Below are 23,006 nucleotides of genomic sequence, written 5' to 3' on the forward strand. Positions count from 1 at the left end.
TTTTTTTTTTTTGGTTTGGCAAAAATTCATATTTGTATTTACAGCAACAACACCGTTGTTGTCTTCCAATTCTTTTGTAGGACAACAGGACTAGATTAGGAACCATATTTGTACATTTGCTATGTTTAAGACATTTTAAAAACTACGAAAAATATTTTGAATAAACTACATAATAAGTACACATACTAAGAACTAAAGCAAAATACTGCATAACAAAAACAAAACTAAACAAATGCTTAAAAATGCTAGGAGAAAAAACGCATAACACAAAACAGTTGAACACAAAAAAATCTGACTGGTAGAACTTACAAATCTATTAGCTTATTATTACATGAAAAAATACGTTTAGCAATGCGTACTGCAGTTGCCTTTGTGCGCACACACCTATTCAATTATTTATACATTTTCACCAGCAAGCACGCCACATCGCTCTCATCGAATTCCATCTCCTCCGCGTAGGCGTCCAATTCGAGTACTTCGAAATTCTCCGCGGCCACTTTGAACGCCTCGTTCAGCGTCGCACCGCTTGCCGATGACGTCACCGAGTTGCCAGCGCTGCACTCCTCCAACGCTGCTTCTAGAGCAACGCGCGCTTCCGGCGCATCGCCAACCACTTTATCAGGCACTATGTCATCTTTACGCAAAGCGTGCGCGCCATGCGCCAAAGCGACCGCATCAGTTTCAATCATACCGCACACGCCATCCGCTAATTCCTCCTCCTCCACCCTGTCCGTGTCGGACTAGCTGCTACTTGTCGGCGTTTGCAGACCATTCACTTTGCCGGGAAAATGGCACATGCACGCGGGCGTCGGATTATGCGCAGCGTTCACGTCCAACTTCTTGGTTAGCGTCTTCCAATAATCGATCTGCGCATTCAACAGGTCAATCTTCCTTTCGCGCTCCTTTATCGCCAGCGACATGAGGTAGTCCTGGTTGCGGCTGTTGGCGTTGTGTGCGCCACCGATGCCGCTGCTGCTGCCACTGCTGCTGTTGCTGTGATTGTGCAGACCGCCGCCACCACCGCCACCGCTGCCGCCATGACCATGTCCATTGTGGTGGTGATGGCTGTGACCGTGTCCATGACCGTGACTGCTCTTGTGCAGTCCGGTGTAGCCAGCGTTGGCGTTCAAGCTCAGCAACAGCTGATTTGTACTATTGATAAGATTGTTGTTGCTATTGCTATTGCTGGTATGCGTGGCGCGCTGCAGCTGCGGCAACGGCGGCTCTGGTGGATGCACCGCACTCAAGCCGAGGCCGTTAAGGAGCAATTGTTGTGCCGCTTGTTGCTCGGCGCTCACCTGCTGGCGCGTGCTGGGCGTATGGCGACCACCACCGTTATGTGTGCCATGGCCGTTGCTGGACAAACCATTCGCATTGCCATTACTGCCGTTGCTGCTGTTGTTTGGTATATTCAGCGCCGAATTATTGCCGCCATTCTGCAACGCCTTGAGGTTCGCCAAGCTGCCAATGCTGCCGACGCGTATGCCGCCGACATTTTGTATTGTCACTTCAGGTTGTTGTTGCGACGAATTCTGCTGATGATGCGCGCCATTTGAATTGAAAGAGGCGCGTTGTGACGCATGCGCCGACTGTATAGGTGTGGATTGACGCAAATCGGTGGCGAAGATCTCATCGTCTTCCTCCTCCAAACACACCTCGGGTATATCCTTGGAACTCAGGCAGTCACCATCATCGTCGTCCATATCCTCAGGCGCCTGAGACTGATCATTGTCGCTGATGTCCTCGGATTTGATGACGATTACGTCGGGGTCCATGCCATCGTAGCCGAGTGAGGCAAGTTGTGGGAAGGGGTTCTAAATGGAAAAGATAAGATGAAGAGAAAGTGAGTTTTTGTGCTGATGAAAATACTAGATTTAGAAAAGTAATTTTTTTTTCGGAATATTGTAATGACACACTTTCTAATATTTATGCTTTTATTCCGTCGCAATTTTAATCTGTGCAGCGCGTAAACCAAACTTGTTATCAATCGCACCCCAATGCCCACCCCAACAGATATCGCCCCCATTTATCTACACGCTCGCCCACTAACCAACAACAATTGAGCACCTCACCTCGATTTGTGATTACAGCTCGTGCGCCATACTTGGGCATGCGAGTATTAAGTATTTTATCATTTTGAACTCACCTTTGAGTCATCATAGTCATCGTCGTATTTGTGCTGTCGATTGCTGCCGTAGCCGCTATTGCCAATGCCGCTGCCGCCGTTCGGCGACATCTGTTCGGATATGTATTGTGCAACGGACTCCTGCTGCGACAGCGTATTCAGCAGATCCATGAATGTGCGATTGCCCTTGTTCTCGCCGCAGAGATCCTTCTTCAGCAGCAGTTTCATGTTTTTGTAGAGCTGACGCAATTGCTTGGAGGAGCGCTGATGATAGACGCGCGCATTGAACTCTTTTGCGATTTGGCGCCACACTTCGTCCTTTTTGCGATTCGACTCGGCGTCGGTGCGCTTATTCTCGATGACGTCCTTATATTGAGCGGCGAAGCCCAGCACCATATTGCGCTCCCGTTGCGTGTAGCGGGGAGTCTTCTCCATCTTCATGCGCTTTTTGTGAGACGTTTTGAAGCTGCCGCACAGCAAGCGAGTATAATATGAAACGATACAACAAGGAAATGTATGCACAATAAGATTTGTTTGAATATTACACGAAGCTTGAGCTTAATGAATTAACTAAAATAGTAAAGGCGCTCGCGTACGTAACCGTCACGAACCGCACAGCGCACGGTGTGTGTTGAGCTGTGAGCAAAGTAAAACGGACTGGTTGGTTAGACTCGGCCCAGAGCGCGTATGACTGACTGATAGCCGCCTGACGATAAAAACCGTGAAAACTCGTGTTCGTGTGCGTAAGCGCCAAAACAAACACAAGCACTCACACACACTCACGAACTTCGATATCTAAGTGTGCGTGCGTTCACTTCAGCGGCCGTTGCGTTCTTTAGCGCTTTTTCGCTGTTTTTGTTATTATTAATTAATAAGCATTTGACAAAAACTCAGCCACAAACCAGTGTAATATGGCAAACCAAGCCACTCGGCTAGGCAATCGTTTCGGGCTCAGCGCGCCTATTATCGGCTAGCCCAAACACACACATACAAGAACCGAAGTAGAGAGTGCGTTTGGTTAACGTTGAGATATTGTCTGACGCAGCAATGATAACGAATTTTTGCTTTATGATAAGCTCACACGGTTTTGGGCGAACTGAAGCTTAGTCTCTGGTTTGTTGGTCTGTGGCGCGACGCGCACGCCACTCTTTTGCCATATCTCCAAAAGACTTTAACGCTATCTCTCGTGGCTGCCTGTATGCGTTAGCTTACTGATATTACAACCCGTTAGCAGACAGGCAGGGGGCGCTTAAATAGGTGGATATCGATGTGAGTCAAAGGTTGTGCAATTCTTTGCTGTTAAAATATTAAATATATTTTTTTTGGCTGGACTTAAATGTACTGTTATTTTTAAAGCTCGACAAGCAATCCAAACAATTAAAGGAAGCTTTTAAAGTCAAAAAATCAATCAGAAAATACGCAAATCACTTTAAAAATATTGTAAGAAAGCTTTTGTAAAAGCTCGCACATAAGATAAAAGCTTCCCAGCAGAAACTTGTCTTCAAGAAAGCTTTTAAACAAAATTAAAATGAATAATCGTTGACAATGAAAGCTCATAAATTTCGCTTAAGGGAAGCTTTTAAATAACATTACAATGAAGAATCGATGCTTTTGCAAAAAAAAAGCTTAGAAAATATAAAAAAATATGCCTTTAAACCTAAAAACATCTTCATAACACGTAAAGCACATTAAACAGTTTTTTGAAAGCTTCAGTGAAAGCTCACACATAAGCTAAAAGCTTCCCAGCAGAAAGTTGACTTAATGGAAGATTTTAAATAACATTAAAATGAAGAATCGATGCCAATGAATGCTTGAAAAGCTCAGAAAGTTGCCTTAAGGGAAGCTTTTAAGCTTTTGGGAAAAAAGCTTGGAAAATATAAAAAAGATAAATTTAAATTTCTCAGAAAGTCTGTTTGGACTTTTTTTAATAATAAGCTCTAGTATAAGCTTTAATAAGCAAAGCAATGTAACTTAATATCTAAACATTTTTATTATAACCTATATCTAGTGCCACAAAACCATGTTTGGACATAAAGCAATCCATTTATTATATATCACAATAAAAATACCTGTCTCTGTTGACATACACGATTTAATCAGAATACAAAAAAAAAACATTTGTGTATGGGTGAGCACTAAGCCCCATCCTGACACTAGGGAACAGCCCAGCGCTGGAAAAAGCACCTGATAAAGACACACATATTTACATACAATTCAAGTATTTACGACAAATATCTAATCAGTAAATTGAAAATATATGCAGACACACACATACATACAAACACTTAGAGAAGCTTTAGCTTTTATGCCTTCGAGTAAAATTCAAGTTAAACCGATATTAATCATTAGCGAATCGGCGGAAAAATTAACAGTATGCAAAAAATGCTACGCAATTTATTATTTCGGAGAGCCACGAAGAGGTGCGGGGAAGATGTAACACTATTACAAACCATACTTTTGTCTAAGCAAAGCTGACAATGACGAGCTTAATGTTACATTGTGAAACAAAGCATTGATTAGCATGCAACTAGACTTGAGTGTATATGGAATACATATATACTATACTATATATCGATACATATAACTATATATATTAATATATAGCGTTCATTTCAGTTCATAAGCAGCGCTTTAAGTCCAGTTTGAGAAATGACAATAAAGCAAATAGTGGAATTTATTGTAACTCTGTGTTTGGCTGTGTGTCAACAATGCTCGGCGACTGTGTGTATTTAAGATTGCAACACTGGAATGGTGGGGATTAAATAGGTCAACACAAATAGCAGACAGACACCGTGGCAGGCTGGCAGACGGTGCAGTCCGTGCAGGAAGTCCGTCCGATATACACGAGCGCTAGCCTTGCCTAAGCCCCACTCCATGCACAAACTGCCTCCTCGCCCGAAAGGTGACTGACATCGGTGAGTGGCAAGTGTGGTGAGAAGACAAACACACAAACCACGACGCATACCTGTTGTTGTATGTGGAAAAATCTATTAAATTAGGCTATATCAACTGATAGCGCGCAAAGCCGAAAGCCAGCTGAGTCAGAGCTGCAAAGTGAATTTTATATTTATTTATTATTATGACACACACACACATACATACACAAATACAAACAAATATGCATAAATACGCGCTTTCATAATTATTTGTACACCTCTAAGTATTACTTTGTGTCTGTGTCTCTGCCTGCTTGCCTGCAGTCGCGTATACTCGCGTAGAATTGGAGTGGAGGCAAACAAACACTCAGTCCGCCGTCGTCAAAGTTTAAGATAAGATTGAAGCGCACACTGATAAGCCCGATAGTCGGTTCTAAACGTTAAATGATGTGGCATTGATTCACATACAAACACACATCACCAGGTATATATAGTGAACTATATATATATACGCGTTAGTTTGATCAAGTGTACGAGTACCGAGCAGGTGAAGTGATACTTAACGTTATAGAGTTATGAGGTGGTGGGGATTTATGACGAAATACTACCATTATTACAACACAAGAACGCAAATCACGTACGCAGGGCTTCGGATGAGCGGTAGTCGGGTAAAGTTTTTATAAAAATATAAGCTTTTTTAAATTTATTTCGACATAACCTCACATTTTGTTAATTTACATTATGAGATTAAAATACACACGCAGATTTGATAATACCTCCCTAGACGCCTAAATCCAAGAAAGAATTAGAGAAAAACTTTTACTTTAATTGGGGAATTTGTATCGACCAAAGTTCAAGCCGACGATTCTTTAAAGATTAGATACGTATTTCTACCTACGCTATGAATAATTTTGTAGAACTTTTGACTCCTCTCTTTGTTCATAAAAGGTCTCGCATTGACCTGTACGATCCAAACCCGTTGAAACAGCGGGTCTGAGTCCTAACAAGATCATGGTCCCTTACAAAAGTCTCCCGAATAGAGCTTAAATCACCAATACAATTAAGATAATCAAATTCCTTAATATTCGATAGTTCAATAGACGAGGTTAGACCTTAGAGCTTATATAAAGACTGACTGATACGTCGTATTATTTCTTCGAATCATGGATAGAAATATTTCGATAGATATCAGCGATACTTTTATCTCTTAAACTGCATAGACTATGTTAGATGGCGAAGGGGTCATATACAACGAGATTACGATATCAAAAGTCTGAGTCTGAGCGACTAAGAAATCTATTAAGATTACTTTAATATAATTAATAAGCATCTTAGTTAGCTTAGAAGTTAAACAAGGTAACATAAGCCAAAGAAACGGGATCACAATAACAAAAGTGAGTCTTAAAGACTAAGAAATATGCTAAGATTGCTTTAGAATATCTAGCGATAACACACGTGATCTCAGAAACTATCCAAGTAACATAAACGAAAGGAAACGATTTTACGATTTTCTATGCCAATTTTTCAAACATTTTCAATATTCTTTTAAGGTTCTACCACTGGAGTAGAGCTTCTGCGGGAACTATTTCACCATATTACAACTTCTTTCGGTTTTTTTAATAAATATTGAACATATTTTATTCAACAAGATAGTAGAATGCAATAACAGCAATAACAAAAGCACTGACTCGACAATTACAGAAACAATTAAAATATAAATATGTATCTTTATCTTGTTTCGGCGACTTGTATTGTGTACTTGTATTTTATAAGCTTTTCTTTTCTAATGAACACAGAAATATATATATGCACACACACCGGCACAATCCTTGGCACCAAAGTGCTCGGCAAATATGAAATTATTAAGAGTTAAGTGGGGTGGTGCATGTATGTATGTGTGGTGTTTCGAATGCGATACGAGTTCAAACGCATGGCTTTGACGATGAGCCACTATTGCACCAACACAAGCAAAGCCACTTGCGAGTCTCACATATGTATATGTACATATTGGTTGTTATAGTATATATGCAAGGTGTGTATTACCTGTAAAGTCGTGCACACACAGGTGAATCTGCTGATAAGGGTCTGATAACAGTACTGATTTCTGATTTCTGAGTGGCCCCCTCTTCCCTCGCCACATTGCTCTCACTGCCACTTGGCGCACTCGCGTTGTGACGCAAGCATTGAGCCTCAGCCAAAGCACTCAAGCCTGTGTTCTGCGCAATTTTTTCGTATATCCATTATATTATATATACATATGTATATATATTTATGGCTGTATATGCATTTTTTGCCTTGTATGTATGTCTGCAGATAGTGACTATAGCGACGACGTTGGAGTTTACCTCGAGCAGCGCCGTTTAAAGCTGATTGCGTCGCAAAGCCAAAAGTAGAAAGCGCTGAAGAGCGTATTGCTTAATTATATATCAAAGCGATTTTAATCTATCGAAGTGAGCGCGTTACTTCTATTTTTATTTTTTTAGATATCTCGTTGCCGGAAATACCACGAAGGGGTTTATATTGGCTTGATGTTACATGGAATATGACTGGAGGCGAGTATTCGATAATTGTGTCGATTATTAATTTGGCACAAATCTAGTGAGTTTTGGTAATATTAACATTCAATTAACTATTTAGAACTAAAAAACTAACCCAACAGCGTCTCGGAAACGACTAACGACTATTTTCTTACACAAAAAACACATGATTACCACTCGAATGATCTTGAACTTAAATTCTCAAAGAGTAAAAAGCGGTTTCTAAGAGCGATTGAACTCTAAATCTCAACAGCGTTTCGGAGACGACTAACAACTGTTTTCTAATTCAACAAATGAATGATCAATACTCAATGATCAATACTCAAATGATCCTGAATACCAACTGACAAAAAGATACAAATGGTTTCTAAGAGAGATCGAGCTTCAAGGAGCTATTTACAAACTCAGAATGAAGTTCTCACAAAAAACACATGATTACCTTACACAAAAAACACATGATTACCACTCGAATGATCTTGAACTTAAATTCTCAAAGAGTAAAAAGCGGTTTCTAAGAGCGATTGAACTCTAAATCTCAACAGCGTTTCGGAGACGACTAACAACTGTTTTCTAATTCAACAAATGAATGATCAATACTCAATGATCAATACTCAAATGATCCTGAATACCAACTGACAAAAAGATACAAATGGTTTCTAAGAGCGATCGAGCTTCAAGGAGCTATTTACAAACTCAGAATGAAGTTCTCACATGAAACAGAAACGCATAAGAAACGTATCGGGAATTCGGAAAGGTCTAAAAACTGTTTATAGTAAGTGTCCTGCTTCAATGAAAGTACATGTAACAGATACAGATACAGATCCTACCTCTGATCTCACCGAAGAACGATAAATGAGCTTTAACAATCATTTCTAGCGGCTTTTGCGAGATCAAAAAACATTGTATATACATAAAAATTACAGTTATGTTGATTATTGCCAATCAGTAGTCCAGAGAATTCAATGATTAATCTAAATTTTTATTGATCTTGTTAATGAACTCAATGAGGGAGTGTAAGAGCTTTCAAAGAGACATTAGGTTTTTCTACCTAGAATTTATTTAAAGTGATACTTTATATTAATTATGGAATATTCAAGTTTGTTAAAGCCTAAAGTAATCGCTTTTAAACATTTCCTGAGACACTATGAAGCTTAAGCAATCTTCATGCTAACTTAGTACAAATATTATTTATGTAGTTCCAACTGATTCCATATATTATAGATAGCTGATTGTTTATATGAAATTCTTTCTTTGCTGACTCAAAAGAATTTTCCAAGCGGAAATACAAATACGAATCTCATACGCTCTTGGTACCGAGAAATCAGCTCAGTTTATGTCAACACATACACACACATACATAGCCATATAAATGTGGCTATAGAAAATTTTCCGTATAAATATACTAAGAAAAGCGCTTCATAAGCTACATTAATGCGCTTCAATATACATACAAACAAACATACATACATAGAAAGAAGCGTGTATGTAGACAGCGGCGAAGAAAATGGGAAATTTATTTTTGGCCAAGCCAAAATCATAAACAAGAAAAGCCAAAGTGAGTAAAAGGGATGGAAGAGCTCGAATTTCTTACTGAGTTCATATGTATGTATATTTGTAATCATGTGTGTGTGTGCTTTAAAATATAGATAAACGCGATCTTAGCCGATGAGCGCTTGGTTGGAAACAGGCAGAGTGTATTTAAAAATAAATGAATAGTTCTTTATGAATTTGAGAAAAGGAAAAAAAAATATTTTAATAAATACTAAAAAATATATAAGAAAAACATTTAAAAAAAAAATATTTAAAACCAAAATAAAAAAAAAAATATTTTAAAATAATATTTAAAAACATATTTCAAAAAATATTTAAAAACAAAATTAAAAAAAAAAATATTTTAAAATAATATTTAAAAATATATTTCAAAAAATATTTAAAAACAATATTAAAAAAAAAAAATATTTCAAAATAATATTTAAAAATATATTTCAAAAAATATTTAAAAACAAAATTAAAAAAAAAAAATTTTTTTTTAAATAATATTTAAAAATATATTTCAAAAAATATTTACAAACAAAATTACAAAAAAAAATATTTTAAAATAATATTTAAAAATATATTTCAAAAAATATTTAAAAACAAAATTAAAAAGAAATATGTAAAAAAATATTAAATATTCCAAGACACAATTAGATGAGCAGCCTGTTTCTAATTTTTTGATAATAAAAATAATAATTAAACGCTTTCGAAATGTGTCTTGAAAGAATGAAGATCGCACTGATCAGTATGCATATAAAATAACACCTAGAAATCATTACTTGTTATAAGCCCTCATTGCAGACATTTTAAAATAAGTTTAAAAAAAGAACCCGAAAAGTATATGCAACACAAATCAATTGCGAGTTGCAACATTATTCAATGCAAGATCAGCACTGAAGCTGGCGGGAGTAGAGGTAAACAGTCAGCGAATTCAGCGACAGAGCGCAAGGCTATTTATAGTGAGAGACGATCAGGCATTAGAAAGCAATGCGCGCCGTTGAAACCCGAGACACTTTAATGAAAAGACTTACAGTGAAATTGCTTTGAAGAAAGCGAAGGAAAAAAAATTTGAAGAAAGCCTCAACAAACCGAAGTCAAAACTTCTAAACTCTCCTCACCACAGCACACACATGTTTACATACCTGAGTCTCTTGAATATTATATTTAAATTCACCTGCTATTTATTTGAAACCCCTCCTCCGACTTGTAATGTTAACGCACAGCCAACCACCAATGACAAAACCGTATTTTCGTATTGAATTTGTAGTTCCCGTTTGTTGATCAACACGCGTATACGCAACCAATAAGCCAAATTAAACAAACGATCAGCCAACAGACGAGCAACTAACGAGCGATCGAGTAAGTAAGTGATTGTGTGCGTGTGTGCGCACGTGAGGGTGAGCAAGTGAACAGAGCAAGGCAGCTGATCGGTCGAATAAACAAGCAGCCAGCCAGCTAGCTAGCTAGCCAACCAACAGAACCGAACGTACATAACCGAACACACAAACATACAAACGAACGATCGCGCACAGAAGCCACTAACGCTTTAAACCTTGGACTAAAATTAAATCGAAATGAATTCACGCCAAGATGTGGTGGCCAAAAAGTTCAAGCGAAAGCGGGCACGAAGGCGCAAACGCTTTGAAGAGCAGAGAGCGCGAGAGAGAGCGGACGCACACATCACAGCAATGAGCAGGCGTATCAATTCAGCGAGTGGGATTTCGTTTAGCTTGTGTCCGCGTCGCTTGTTGGGCCGCTTTTTTGGGTGTGTGTGTGGGTAGGCCGGGTTGGCCAAAAGCTGTCCGCTATTAGGTCTTCGTATAAGGCCAGGCCACAACAAGGAGAGTGAGGAAAATTGGAAAAGTCCGCAGAAAGTCGACGTTATGCAAAGTGCCGTGTAACAATGCAACGCGCCTATCGGTGGGTGTGTGTGTGTGTAGAGATGTGAAGAGGCGCACACACATACGCGTCAATTGCGCCGCGTAGAACTCTTGTTTATTTTCATATCCGCCACAGAAGCAGCAAGACCACCATTTGGTTGCCTGTTATGGCACTTACCTCGTATAGTACGGCGGAATGACACCAATACAGCGGCCGCTGCGGGGACACCACTCCACTCCTCCGCTCTGTCTAGTGCAGGGACTTGATGCCTGGAATACTGTTACTTGTAAACACTTGCGATCGAACGATCGTCTCAAACGCTGATCACTTTCGGTAGCCTGATCGGTGGCGATCTCTTCTGGCTTACTTCAAATTCTTTTATTTTTTTTCTTTCTGAAGACACTTCACTGCTTCGAATTGCCTTGGCGTGGCTGCGCTGTGCGCTACTTCCACCTCGTTCCGTTTACGACAAACAAAGACGCGTGCACAGCGTTCAAAGACAGAACACAGACTAGCCAAGAGTTGTGCTCGTACAAAGACGATGTTTGAATTCTATTTTTAATTAACCAAATTTATTTCACCAACAAATCGCAGCAAAGGAATACAATATTTGAAGAACGTTAATGTGGGCGAGCGCCGATAAAGTGGCGGCAAAGCGGGCGAGGGCGGCTCGTTGCGCTACTCTGCGTTGCTCTGCTTTGTGCTGTTCAGGTCAGCCAGAAGAACTGCTTAGTTTACTTTGTTTGTGTTTTTGGTTTTTAGTTTTTGTGCTTATTTGCTTTGTTTTTGTAATTTTGAATTTTAGAACACTGTAATTGAAAACACGGCGCCGAGGCACAAGTAATCGACGTGTCGGGATACGAACGAACACTGAAATAGAAAGATGAACTCAAATTGGCGCTGAGCGTTGGAAATGGCTGCGCTTGATTGGGAACAATGCTTATTTACAAATGGCGTAGAATTTTTCGATTGGGAAAACTTTTGTGTATCTCAGTTGAAGCTAACATAAGGCAACCAGAGCGTACAAGTCTATTTATAAAAGGTACATAAGTAGAATGATCGCACGTATTTTGGTTAAAACACGAATTCGAATACATTTTTAGGGTCTCTGAATCAATTAGGAAAAGCGAGACTCGAATACCATCATAGAGTTAAAGAGACGCCAGGAAATATAACGTTTAACTGTTCAGAAAGGAAGGAGTACTTCGTGCTGCTACAAAATCGCAACCATGAAGTTAAATTACGATAGTTCGTGAAGTCTATATGAATTCCTAGCGTACCTTAGAGCAGCTTAGTAGGACGAACATCGGAGAACCAGTTGAACTGCCGCGATTACAAATTAGTTGCCTGTACAAATTCGTAAAAGGCTCAAAGCGCTTTGTCGTCACTTGAGTGTCTCGGGCATTCATTTTGAGGAGTTTGCGGCATCACAAAGGGCTGGTTTGAGCTGTCCAAGTGGGATATCCCGTAGCACAGGGATCAGCCCATTAACCTAACCTAACTTAATGGAGATTGCACCACCGAAGTGAAATTTTCAGACAAATAAGAGTCTAAGGCATCCACTTTGAGAAGTTTGCGACATCACAAAAGACTGGTTTGAGCTGTCCAAGTGGGATCTGCTGGAGCAAAGGGATCTGCTCTTTAACCTAACCTAACTTAATGGAGCTTGTAGCACCAAAGTGGAATTTTTAGACAAATAAGATCTTTGAAAAATCAATCCTCTATTCCGGCACTATCTCTCGCTTCTCTATCAATCTCGTTTATGTATGGAATCTGAGCTCGAAGCACGTGTGAAGCTTATCTTAGTCGATTAAAACCAGAGATTATAGGAGTTGAGTAAAATGAAAAAAAAATATCATATATGTAGTTAAATTAAAAAAAAAATGAAGTTGATCTTATTTTATGACTAGAGCAACACTTAATCCTTACAGAAATTATTATGTTCATATCTTGCAATTTCAAAAAGTTATGGACCAATTAGAGCTGAGATTGATTTCGGTCAGTTTGCAGATTTTTGATTTTTGCGAAATATTTTTCCATTAAAAGTTATATCTGTGTTTTCCGTTTTATATTCCAGAAGCGTCTAGCTTTAAAACGATGCCAAAATTATGCAGATATACGAGCAATTGAGGAAGTTATGGAATTTGTAATCTTAGTAGTCGGTTAGGATAACTTTTGGTTTTACGGCGATTTTTTTAATGTTCTTCATGGACGAAGCCACTATTCGAAATTCCGTTTGAGGATCATTTTAAGTCTGAAAGATATCCTCCAGTTGGTGTTGGCGAATCTCGGTCGGTATGCTAAACTGTAGTATGAAGCTTTTCGCTGAGATCGGACTTCCAGAAATAAGAACACTTAATTATGATTATTTTGAAATCAATCACAGTCTCGAATGTAACTTAAGAAGAAGTGGGAAATCTCCCTTACTTAAACTGATATAAATGTCTCTTTAGTCGCCGCTGATTAATCGTCGATCCAGGTGCGAATGTATCGATCGTATACACTTTAAATATTTAGTCTTATTGCTATCAAACAAAACAACGGAATTTCGATAACATCACCCACATTTTGCGAAAATCGTAAAAATGCCTATAAACTTATTTATATTATTTATATACGCGCACAGAACTCTAATACATATATAATATATATGTATACACACGTGAGTATATATGTTATATGTGAGCGCATTTGTAATGTGTGTCATTAAAAGCGAAGAATAAATATCGAAAGCATCTTTCGTTTGTTTCAAGACCAAATGGCCCCACATACGAGTATTACTACTTAGTACATTGCTGTGACTCAGCGCCCAAGCGACCGACTGGCAGTCGGACTGACTAACTCACCAGCGGCTGCTACTACTAAAACGCCTAACTTCGAGACAGAGTGTGCCAAAACAACAAAAACAATATACCGTCCAACAAGGCGCATTGCAAAAGAGAGCGCGCGAGAGAGTGCAAGCGAATAATAATTGCTGAAGAGCGTATGTATGCGCTTGCTAATCTCGGACTAAAAATAGCAACAGATTTTGAAATATTTACGAAAAACACAGAAATGCCTGCTTAAAGAAACACAAATGCGTATGATATATAAATTCATTGCGGCTGCAAAGGTAATAGATAAACGGATATTAGAACTGATCTGGTGAACGCCAGCAGCAGCAGCCTATAATACATATATGTAAATATGCGTGGAGCGGAGTTTTTGACATTTTTTGTGAATTTTTTCTTATGAAACACTCTTTCTGCAGCCACTCTGGCAGCCAAATAGCATTGAACTGCGACTTGTCTAGGTGTTTATTTTAAGATCAGTTCAATTACCTCCTGAAGACATACGCCTAACTGTTGGCTGCTGCTACTACAAGTCCACACCATCGCAGTTTTATAAACAACGCTGGAAAGTAAAGTGCACGAAACACGAAACACGACTCTAGGAAGCCATAAATAAATCTGAACTCATCTCAACACTTGACGCAGCGACGCGCCAACGCAACGCAACACAGAGCACTGAACACCAAGCCGAGGGGATAGAGCACAGGGTTTGCACTACAGCAAGGAATAAGCGCAGCATGACCAACAGCACAGTACACTTTTACCGTTTCCAACTGTAAACTATTTAATTGCACGCAGCCTAAGCCATTTAAGTGTGAGCGTGTGTGTGTAATTAGCCTGCCGCGTAGTGCCTCGACTCCGTGTGCTTGATACCCTATTTTGAAGTAGCGATCAGCACGAGCAGCATATTGTTGACTGAAAACTTTCAAATAGACACAGACAACTAAACATATGTAAGAATATTAAAATAAAAATTGTTTCGAAAAAGAAACGCACACACAGCCAAGACCTGATCATTGCATTGAAGACACGATCAGCAGCGCGATCCTAAGGTATACACAACGGCAGCAACCAATACACGATCACACACCCATACAAGCATACTATATAGGAAGCCTATAAAACAGCGCACAGCAAGTGCATTGCTCGAGCTGAGCGCCTGGAAAATACGAAGCACTGAGCGTTTATTTTTAAAACACGCATAAAATCTACACACAAGTGTATGAGTGTAGTAGCAATAATTGTAATAGTACAACAACAACAACAACAGCAATAGCAATAGTGTGCTGCTGTAACAATAAGTATTGCATTAAATCAACGATTTTTCCACAATAAAAGCACGAGTGGCGTCTACACACACACACCGACACAGGGGCACAGCTCGTGCCATAAACTAAATTGTATGCAGAGATCGAGGCGACGGAGGAAATGGTTTCTAAGCAAAATATCGAAGGCGAGAAGTGATTTCAACAGGTATGCTCGACATTTCGATTCGAACAATATTTTTTGGATAGGAATAAGTACTTCCGGAACCAAAAAAGGAAAGTTTTATCGGGGTCAAGGACATTAATTATGCTGAAATTTGATCAAATTGCGCATTATTTTGACGCATTCGATAGTTCGTTTCGCATAACCGTTACGGTCCCGGATTTATAGTTGTGTTCTAATTGGTTTAGGCACCGCCTACGCGATTATACCCGAATCAATAATAGCGCGCCATTCATTTCTTCTTCTTGCAATTTAGCGCCAATTAGAAATACCAACCAGCGAAGCGAAACCAGCTCGATCTCCACCTGATCGTTCCCCCACTGCCTCGTCCTCAACTTTCATCAGCGGATACTGCAACGATCGGACAACAGGACCTAGCCAGCGTAGTCACTGTCTTTTTATTCGCTAAACTATTTCAATGTCGTCGTAAAACTCGAACAGCTCATCGTTCCACCGTTTTCGGTATTCGCCGTTGTCAATGTTCAAAGGACCATAAATCTTAAAAGTTTTAACTGCCAACAGTGACGTAGAAGCCAAGACGCGAATGCGCTGACTGTTCGTTTGATGATTTGTAGACATTCAGCGCCACTTCGGTAACAAGACACAATAAAAAAGAAACGAACCGAAGGCAAAGGATTTAGATGAAACTATTAGAAGAAGAGTTATATGAACTTTATGAGCGCCATGACGACCTCGAGGCATCCTAATGGAGAAAAATGCGCAGACAATATCGTATGGAGACTTCTGAGTTTGAACGATCAAGTAAAGATGATTTTGGTTTCAGTACGATTTTGAATTTGGCACATTTCGAGGAACAAATAAACACTGAACTCTGGATTTGTCTGAGTAGAGAAATAATTGATGGGTTCCTTACACACAGATAACTTTCTTCTTCTTGAAATCAAAACCAAACCACTAGCAGCATTAAACATATGGAGACGGATGATATCACAGTCATTCCAAAGCAGATCACTGGACTACGAACTGCATATTCCAGGATTCGCGAGATGTTAATCCTTCCTTCATCATCGTCATCTTTTAACGCTACAGCTCCTTGTGAGCGTTAGCTCAACCTTTTGAAGATGTACATGTGATCTCCAGATATTTCAATCCTTTGCGGTGTCTTTCCAAATTTTAATGCCACGCTTTTTCATGTCTTCTTTGAGTTCGTTAATTAATCTCGATCATGGTTTTTCCTTGCTTTCCCTCATAAGGCGTCTAAAACATACTACTATTCAAACCATATTTAATCTCTATGAATATTTTTCCCACCGGTTCTACGGTAAGTTCTCAAAATTCGCTATAATATATATTCAATGACATTGTATACCTTGCACAAGGCTCTGACCCCACTAATTACATTATAGCGTTTCTTACACTTCTACGCTGTCCTTTTGACTAGAACGAGCCGGGTGATAGGCAAATAAACGTCACTAAGTCACCAGATATTTGTGTTCGGTTTGACCGCAGTCGCTCAGTCAGTTGATACTTTTTGAAACTAATCGATAGCAATTTAATGCCGAGCGAGGACAATCAAAAAGTGAGGGTTGAAGTGTGGGTGGCAGTTTCACTATAATCAAATCGGTGCAAGGCACAAGCAGTTAACGGCGCTAGAAATTGAAGAGAAGCAAAAACAAAAACGGTAAAAAACCAATGGAATTAATGGAAATAAGCAAAACTGCGCCTGACAAACCCAGTTATGACTCAAAGTGAGTTTTCATTAATGGCGAGGGGGCTTAAGCCAAAGCAATAGGCATATGGAACCGGTGAAAGTCAGATAATGGAACAATGCAAGCAAATATAAAATCGAATCAACCGCGAATATGTAAGCGAACTTCAAAAGCAACAGTTCGGCTTGCGCTGACAGTCCATGGATGTTTATATGTTCATGCGTATGTATGTCCGAGGCTACAAAGCAATCATCAAATCACAAAGGCGCGCAAAAGGACTCTCTAAAGCGTCATTTAAGGCGCAGCGCTGATACCAACTAAAACTGGAACATATGGCAGGGGATATTGAGGACAGCTTGGGTCGCGACGACTTACGGCTACTTACGCTTACATACACACACACTTACATGTGCCACGTGTGTGACAATAGACAAGTTGATGTCATAATCGAGAAAATAAAACACTCTGTGGCATTAAAATGCGCGCTCGGCATAGGCATTAGCACAGACAGACAAACAATTTGGATGACGACAGGATATTGAGCGCTGGAAGTCCACTTCAATACAACGACAACACACCAAAAAACACACACACACATCAACACAAAACGAGGAGTGGCCGAAGCAATCGTACGAGCACGAAATCGGCACCGCGTTTCAGAACTCGCGCACAAGCCTGCCAACAAACCAAACCGACAACCTTAGCTACTGGTGGGGGGCAAGACAAGCAGTCTTCCTTGCTGGGCGGGTCATAAGACCCGTTTTAGACGGCGACGATGCGGTGAATTTATTGAACCCAACTTGGTTGGGGAGCTCATACACACACACACACACACACCAGCGGTTTATAGGCTGAGCTGTGGGGTGGCCGTTATTAACGGTGGTGGGTCTTATGCAAAGCCGAGCTGTATGTGGCTGCAGCAGGGGGTAGGTGTTGTGTGACGAAGCTAGCAAGCCCGTCATAGTTTAATGTTCGCTTTAATGTGGCGCGATAAAAGAGAGAGAGAGAGAGAGAGTGAATAAGAGCGTAAAAATAAGCTGAAGGCAGACTTAGAAAGGGTACATTGAGCGCTGTGTAGCGCTCCCTTACTTTAACAGTATACTAAAGCTGTTACCTGTACTGCAGCAGTGTGTGTGTATATGTGTACGTGTCATAGAAAAAAGTGTAACTTTAGGCGCTGGCAACAAATATGAAAGCCAACAATAACTTGTATATCAAACTAATGAGTTTCTGCAGCGAATCGATTGACAAGTACAATATTGCGTTGAATTCTGCTTAAAGTCGGGATGGAAATTATTGCCTAAATAAAAAATAAATTTAAACTACCAATAAATCAAAATTTATGCTTAAAGCTCTGTTTAGCTTTCCATTACTTTCATAATAATTACTCGTTGCGAGGATTAGTCAAACACACACTGTCACAACTACAAGCACAGCTCCACGGGTTATGTAAGCCTGTCATATCACATAGGGGGTTACTAAGCCGCATATGCAAATGTCCAGCTCCACGGGTTATGTAAGCCTGTCATATCACATAGGGGGTTACTAAGCCGCATATGCAAATGTCCAGCTGTTCATTTTCAAACTCAACTCATGCACTTAGCAAAAGCCAATACAAACAAGGACACTCAATCAACGTAATCAACGTATTTTATAACTTTGCGTAATATAATCAACCAAATGTTTGTTAAAAAGCAAAATAAATTAATATCATTCAAATTTTTAATAAAATATTAAAACTCACCAGTTTAAGAGTTTTTGTATTGTGCACAATATGTCCTCTTCCTTTAGAAGGGTCACTGCTGCTAATGTGATTTGTCACATCCAATGCTTGTAAAAGCCTTGATCTATGTTTGTCCTTGCGCTTACTTTGGAGCTTGATGTTGTAGCTCTATTTATTTGGTCTGGTGATGATGAAACGCTTTACCAGCGTTGGAAGCTTAATGCATGCACATAAACCGAAATACATTCGCTATTTTCAAAATGTTTCTTTAACAGCCCGGCGCTAGTATTAAATTGCACACATTGAACAACTGCACACTGTGAGCACAACAACACAACTGCTGTGGCCGCCGTGAATCCCGAGTAGCTGCTCCTCTGTTCCAATTTGTTCGGCTCACGCAATGCTCTGTGTCTGCACGTCAAGTTATTCCTATTTTTGGCTTAGCTTTTATCGTCACAGCCACTCTCAACCCCAATCAGTGCTGCGCTTGAAACGAATAAACTCGAACTAGGTTTTATTTTATCGGTGAGTGTTGAACGCTTGCTTACTGCCCGTATGTTCAAAACCAGCCCACCGCCACCCTTTCTGTTGCTTTCAATATTGTTTTTGTACTACGTTGTTGTTGGTTTTGCAATATGACAAGTTCGGTTGGATGCGTTCTATTTGGATTTTTTAATGGTTTCGAGTTTTTCAACCCCCTACTGCCTTATTACTTGTCAAACGATAAATGTCAATTTGATACATGAAATCGAGACATAGATGTCGCTGTGTGATTACTCATATATATCAATTGTTAATAAGATTATATTATATTATGCATAATACAATGAATAAATTTGTATAGACAAAAACTAGAAGAAGCTTAATGTAAATACATTATTTGTATTTTTAATTCACAAATTTTTATTTTCTTACCTTTCGTGAATTACACTCATTGCAACCCTGCGGTTTAACCACCATGTTGAATTTCTTTGACATTTTCATACTGCTACACTGCCTTACCCACCAAGTGACAGCTGTCAAATAGGTTCTTTTCCGGTTTAATTCATCACGAAGAAGGTACGATTTTGTCGAAGTGAAAAATAAAATTCTTCAACATCCAATAAAATATGTTAAACAAACAGAAAATATGTGCAAACGTGTAAACGCCAAAGTGTAGTTTTGTGTATCTAATATACATTTTGGTCAATTTTGCACAAGCGCGCCATAAACTGCTGTTAACAAAATCCACTATGATTTATATGACTGGAGAAAATATACTTATAAAATGTGTATTTGTAATTTTACAGAAATTAAACAACAATGGGACGGTACTCGCGGGAACCAGAGAATGCCACAAAATCGTGCAAGGCGCGCGGACCAAATCTACGTGTGCACTTCAAGGTGAGTATTCTTCCAGATTTTAGTTGTGTATAAATAAGTGCTGTAGTTTGTGTTTTATGATGATACGGTTGATGTGGACAATTTCATCCTTAAGTGATGTTGCTGCATTCAAAGTGCAACCATAATTACATACGTATATGTTGCTATGGATGTTGTTTTATTAGCTTTGTTTACATCTGAAATATTGAAGCTGCATCTTAAATCAGTGCATGTAAAACTATGAGTTTCTTGACACTTTTGCAAAGATGCTAGAGGAAGTAAGCAGAGCCGTTTAGCCTGCGGCCAAGCATCAGCTGGGGAATCGTCATTAACTGCGATTTAGCCATCTAGAACTTGTGCTACAAATGCAACATAAACGAAGGTGTTTGGTTATCGTTACGTTGAAGAACGTTATTAGCTTATATTCAATGATAATTATTTTAGCATAATTTGTATTAAGATGTGCATGAAAACATGTGTGTACTTCTAAAATAATTATGCTTACATTAATTCAACACTTAAACAGTGGTAAATACGCCAAACACTGCGATTCATCACTACCTGTCGTGTTGAACAAGAATTCATATATTCTGAGTATTTAATTGTGCAACTTAAATCAGTGCGTAAGTAAAATGTACTTTATTGACACTTTTGCAAAGATGCTAGAGGAAGTAAGCAGAGCCGTTTAGCCTGCGGCCAAGCATCAGCTGGGGAATCGCCATCAAACTGCGATTTAACCATCTAGAACTTGAGCTACATTGCAACGTTGTTAACTTATATCCAATAATTATTATTGTAGCATACTTTGTATTAAGATGTGCATGAAAACATGTGTGTACTTCTAAAATAATTATGCTTATATTAAATCAGCACTTAAACAGTGGTAAATACGTCTAACACTGCGATTCATCACTACCTGTCGTGCTGAACAAGAATACATATATACTAAATATTTAATTTGCATCTTAAATCAGTGCGTGAGAGAAAAATATTCTTTATTGACACTTTTGCAAAGATGCTAGATTAAATAAGCAGAGCCGTTTAGCCTGCCGCCAAGCATCAGCTGGGGAATCGTCATCAAACTGCGATTTAACCATCTAGAACTTGTGCCACAACTTTAATGCGTTCTACTTCAAATTATCGATAACCAAACGCAAGTCTATTGCATATTGTACAAATACCAGCTAATTTGTGAGAATGTTTCAGCATTTTTTCTGATAAAAATTGGGTACTTTAGATAATACTTAATTACTACTTAAAATGCTAAAAGGAAGTAATGCTGCAGGAAAACAGTGGCCGCTGGTTAGTTCAAACGCCGCAGCTACTACCTGACCTACCGCACATTGATTGATTCATATGACACTTATTTTACGAATATATTTTATCTGATACTAATTTATTTTCACTCTCTTACAGAACACCCATGAAACCGCCCAGGCTATCAAGCGTATGCCTCTGCGTCGTGCCCAGCGTTTCTTGAAATCCGTCGTCGAACAGAAAGAGTGCGTGCCATTCCGTCGCTTCAACGGTGGTGTTGGTCGTTGCGCACAAGCCAAGCAATGGAAGACCACCCAAGGTCGCTGGCCCAAGAAATCCGCTGAATTCCTTTTGCAACTTCTGCGTAACGCTGAGGCTAACGCTGACTGCAAAGGTCTCGATGTCGACCGTTTGGTCATCGATCACATTCAGGTGAATCGCGCACAATGCTTGCGTCGTCGCACATACCGTGCTCATGGTCGCATCAACCCCTACATGTCGTCTCCATGCCACGTTGAGGTCATCCTCACTGAAAAGGAAGCGATCGTGTCCAAGGCCTCCGAAAACGAGCCAGCTAAGAAGAAGCTGTCGAAGAAGAAGTTGCAGAGACAAAAGGAGAAGATGATGCGTTCCGAATAGATGTAATCTAAGTGGATAAGAGAGTGAATAATAAGAGAGAGGACAGCAGTTGATACTGTAGCAAATATTTGTTCAATAAATCAGTTGTACGCTGTTTTTTAAAAGAAATAATTGTTTTATTTTAATTTGGTTAATGGCGATGAGTGGTTGCTGTAACAGTTCGTAGGGAAATAGCGGATTAATTTTCATCGAGGGGAGGCTCAAGGAACGAATTATAGGTAGGAGGAATGTTAGATGGGTAGGTTTCGCTGGGAGACATGCTTTCACTGCACGCAGGGCATGGGTACCGGTGCTCAATCGTCCATGAGGGCTCAGTGCACAACTGTTTTCGGCGTTTATTACTTGATATTTTATGCAGTATTCTTTTAGGCGCTAGATATAAAAACTAACTCTTCTGTTTGAATTTAACGATCAATTTGGGACTTCCGTTAACGCGAATATCCAAATTAGCGATCATAGCCACATGGTAGGCTGCAATAAGAATACATATATTGTGTACAGCTAATAGTATTGACAGTGTTGTTGTATTTCTCGTTGTTAAAGTGTATCGTTTTCTAATTGTTTACTGTTTTGTGCAATTTCAATTTACACAACGCTAATAGATCGCATCGGTGAACTAGGTAAGGTAAGTGCGGAGGGCCAGACGAGAATATTACATGTACATAGCCATGACTGACTTAGTCACCGAACAAAAACCAACAACAAGACAATTTTACAAAATAAAGTAAAATATTTTTTTTTACAAATGCCAAATAATTAGTGATTTGCTGTGAGAATTATGAATTAAGCAGATAAAACTTTATAACAAATAGTTAATAATAAGTAACACGTAATAATATGTAACATTTATTAATTAATAGTTTAACAACACATGATTCACCCTTTGAATTGGTGTAACATCATCACCCTGTAATTACAACTCCACAGATTTGACAGTTGAAATTAATTCGGCGTGCAACTTCCACTTTTAGCGCAAAATTAAATTTTATTTCATAAATGTTGATAGAGTTAGCGAAAATTATGCAAAAAAATGTTGATAAAGTGAAAAAGTGCATAATAAATAACGCGTGTGCAGTGAAAT

The 23,006-nt window shown here is 39.2% G+C and overlaps 2 protein-coding genes and 1 long non-coding RNA gene across 7 annotated transcripts; 2 read left to right on the top strand and 1 right to left on the bottom strand.

Moving 5' to 3' along the window:
• Window positions 1–582: 582 nt before the first annotated feature.
• LOC105208743 (uncharacterized protein DDB_G0283357) lies at window positions 583–19,339 on the bottom strand. Of its 5 annotated transcripts, none has more exons than XM_011178746.3 (3): window positions 18,689–19,339; window positions 2,147–2,591; window positions 583–1,814 (listed from the first exon to the last, which is right to left on the bottom strand). In XM_011178746.3, the coding sequence occupies exons 2-3, from the start codon at window positions 2,564–2,566 to the stop codon at window positions 741–743; spliced, it is 1,494 nt and encodes a 497-aa protein (XP_011177048.1). In that variant the 5' UTR covers window positions 2,567–2,591; window positions 18,689–19,339; the 3' UTR covers window positions 583–740. The 5 variants fall into 5 exon arrangements, with proteins under 5 accessions (XP_011177048.1, XP_011177050.1, XP_011177049.1 ...); XM_011178748.3 differs by lacking the exon at window positions 18,689–19,339 and adding an exon at window positions 11,133–11,461; XM_011178747.3 differs by lacking the exon at window positions 18,689–19,339 and adding an exon at window positions 10,249–10,564.
• LOC105208744 (uncharacterized) lies at window positions 4,760–9,272 on the top strand. The gene is made up of 3 exons (XR_008471232.1): window positions 4,760–5,669; window positions 7,315–7,599; window positions 7,661–9,272. It is a non-coding gene; the product is annotated as an uncharacterized LOC105208744 (long non-coding RNA).
• A 320-nt stretch (window positions 19,340–19,659) lies between the features above and the next one.
• Window positions 19,660–22,036, top strand: LOC105208742 (60S ribosomal protein L17). The gene is made up of 3 exons (XM_011178745.3): window positions 19,660–19,726; window positions 19,957–20,050; window positions 21,446–22,036. Exons 2-3 carry the CDS (start codon window positions 19,970–19,972, stop codon window positions 21,923–21,925), a joined length of 561 nt encoding a protein of 186 aa, XP_011177047.1. The 5' UTR covers window positions 19,660–19,726; window positions 19,957–19,969; the 3' UTR covers window positions 21,926–22,036.
• The last annotated feature ends 970 nt before the right edge of the window (window positions 22,037–23,006 follow it).

Source organism: Zeugodacus cucurbitae, chromosome 5 (assembly GCF_028554725.1).
Source record: "Zeugodacus cucurbitae isolate PBARC_wt_2022May chromosome 5, idZeuCucr1.2, whole genome shotgun sequence".
Lineage (NCBI taxonomy): Eukaryota > Metazoa > Arthropoda > Insecta > Diptera > Tephritidae > Zeugodacus > Zeugodacus cucurbitae.

Bases quoted from the DNA above. Each gene is read 5' to 3' on its own strand.
- LOC105208742 (XM_011178745.3), top strand. From the start codon at position 19,970: ATGGGACGGTACTCGCGGGAACCAGAGAATGCCACAAAATCGTGCAAG. The intron at 20,051-21,445 runs GTGAGTATTCTT...ACTCTCTTACAG, and splicing joins ATCTACGTGTGCACTTCAAG to AACACCCATGAAACCGCCCA.
- LOC105208743 (XM_011178746.3), bottom strand. From the start codon at position 2,566: ATGAAGATGGAGAAGACTCCCCGCTACACGCAACGGGAGCGCAATATG. The intron at 1,815-2,146 runs GTGAGTTCAAAA...TTTTCCATTTAG, and splicing joins ATGACTATGATGACTCAAAG to AACCCCTTCCCACAACTTGC.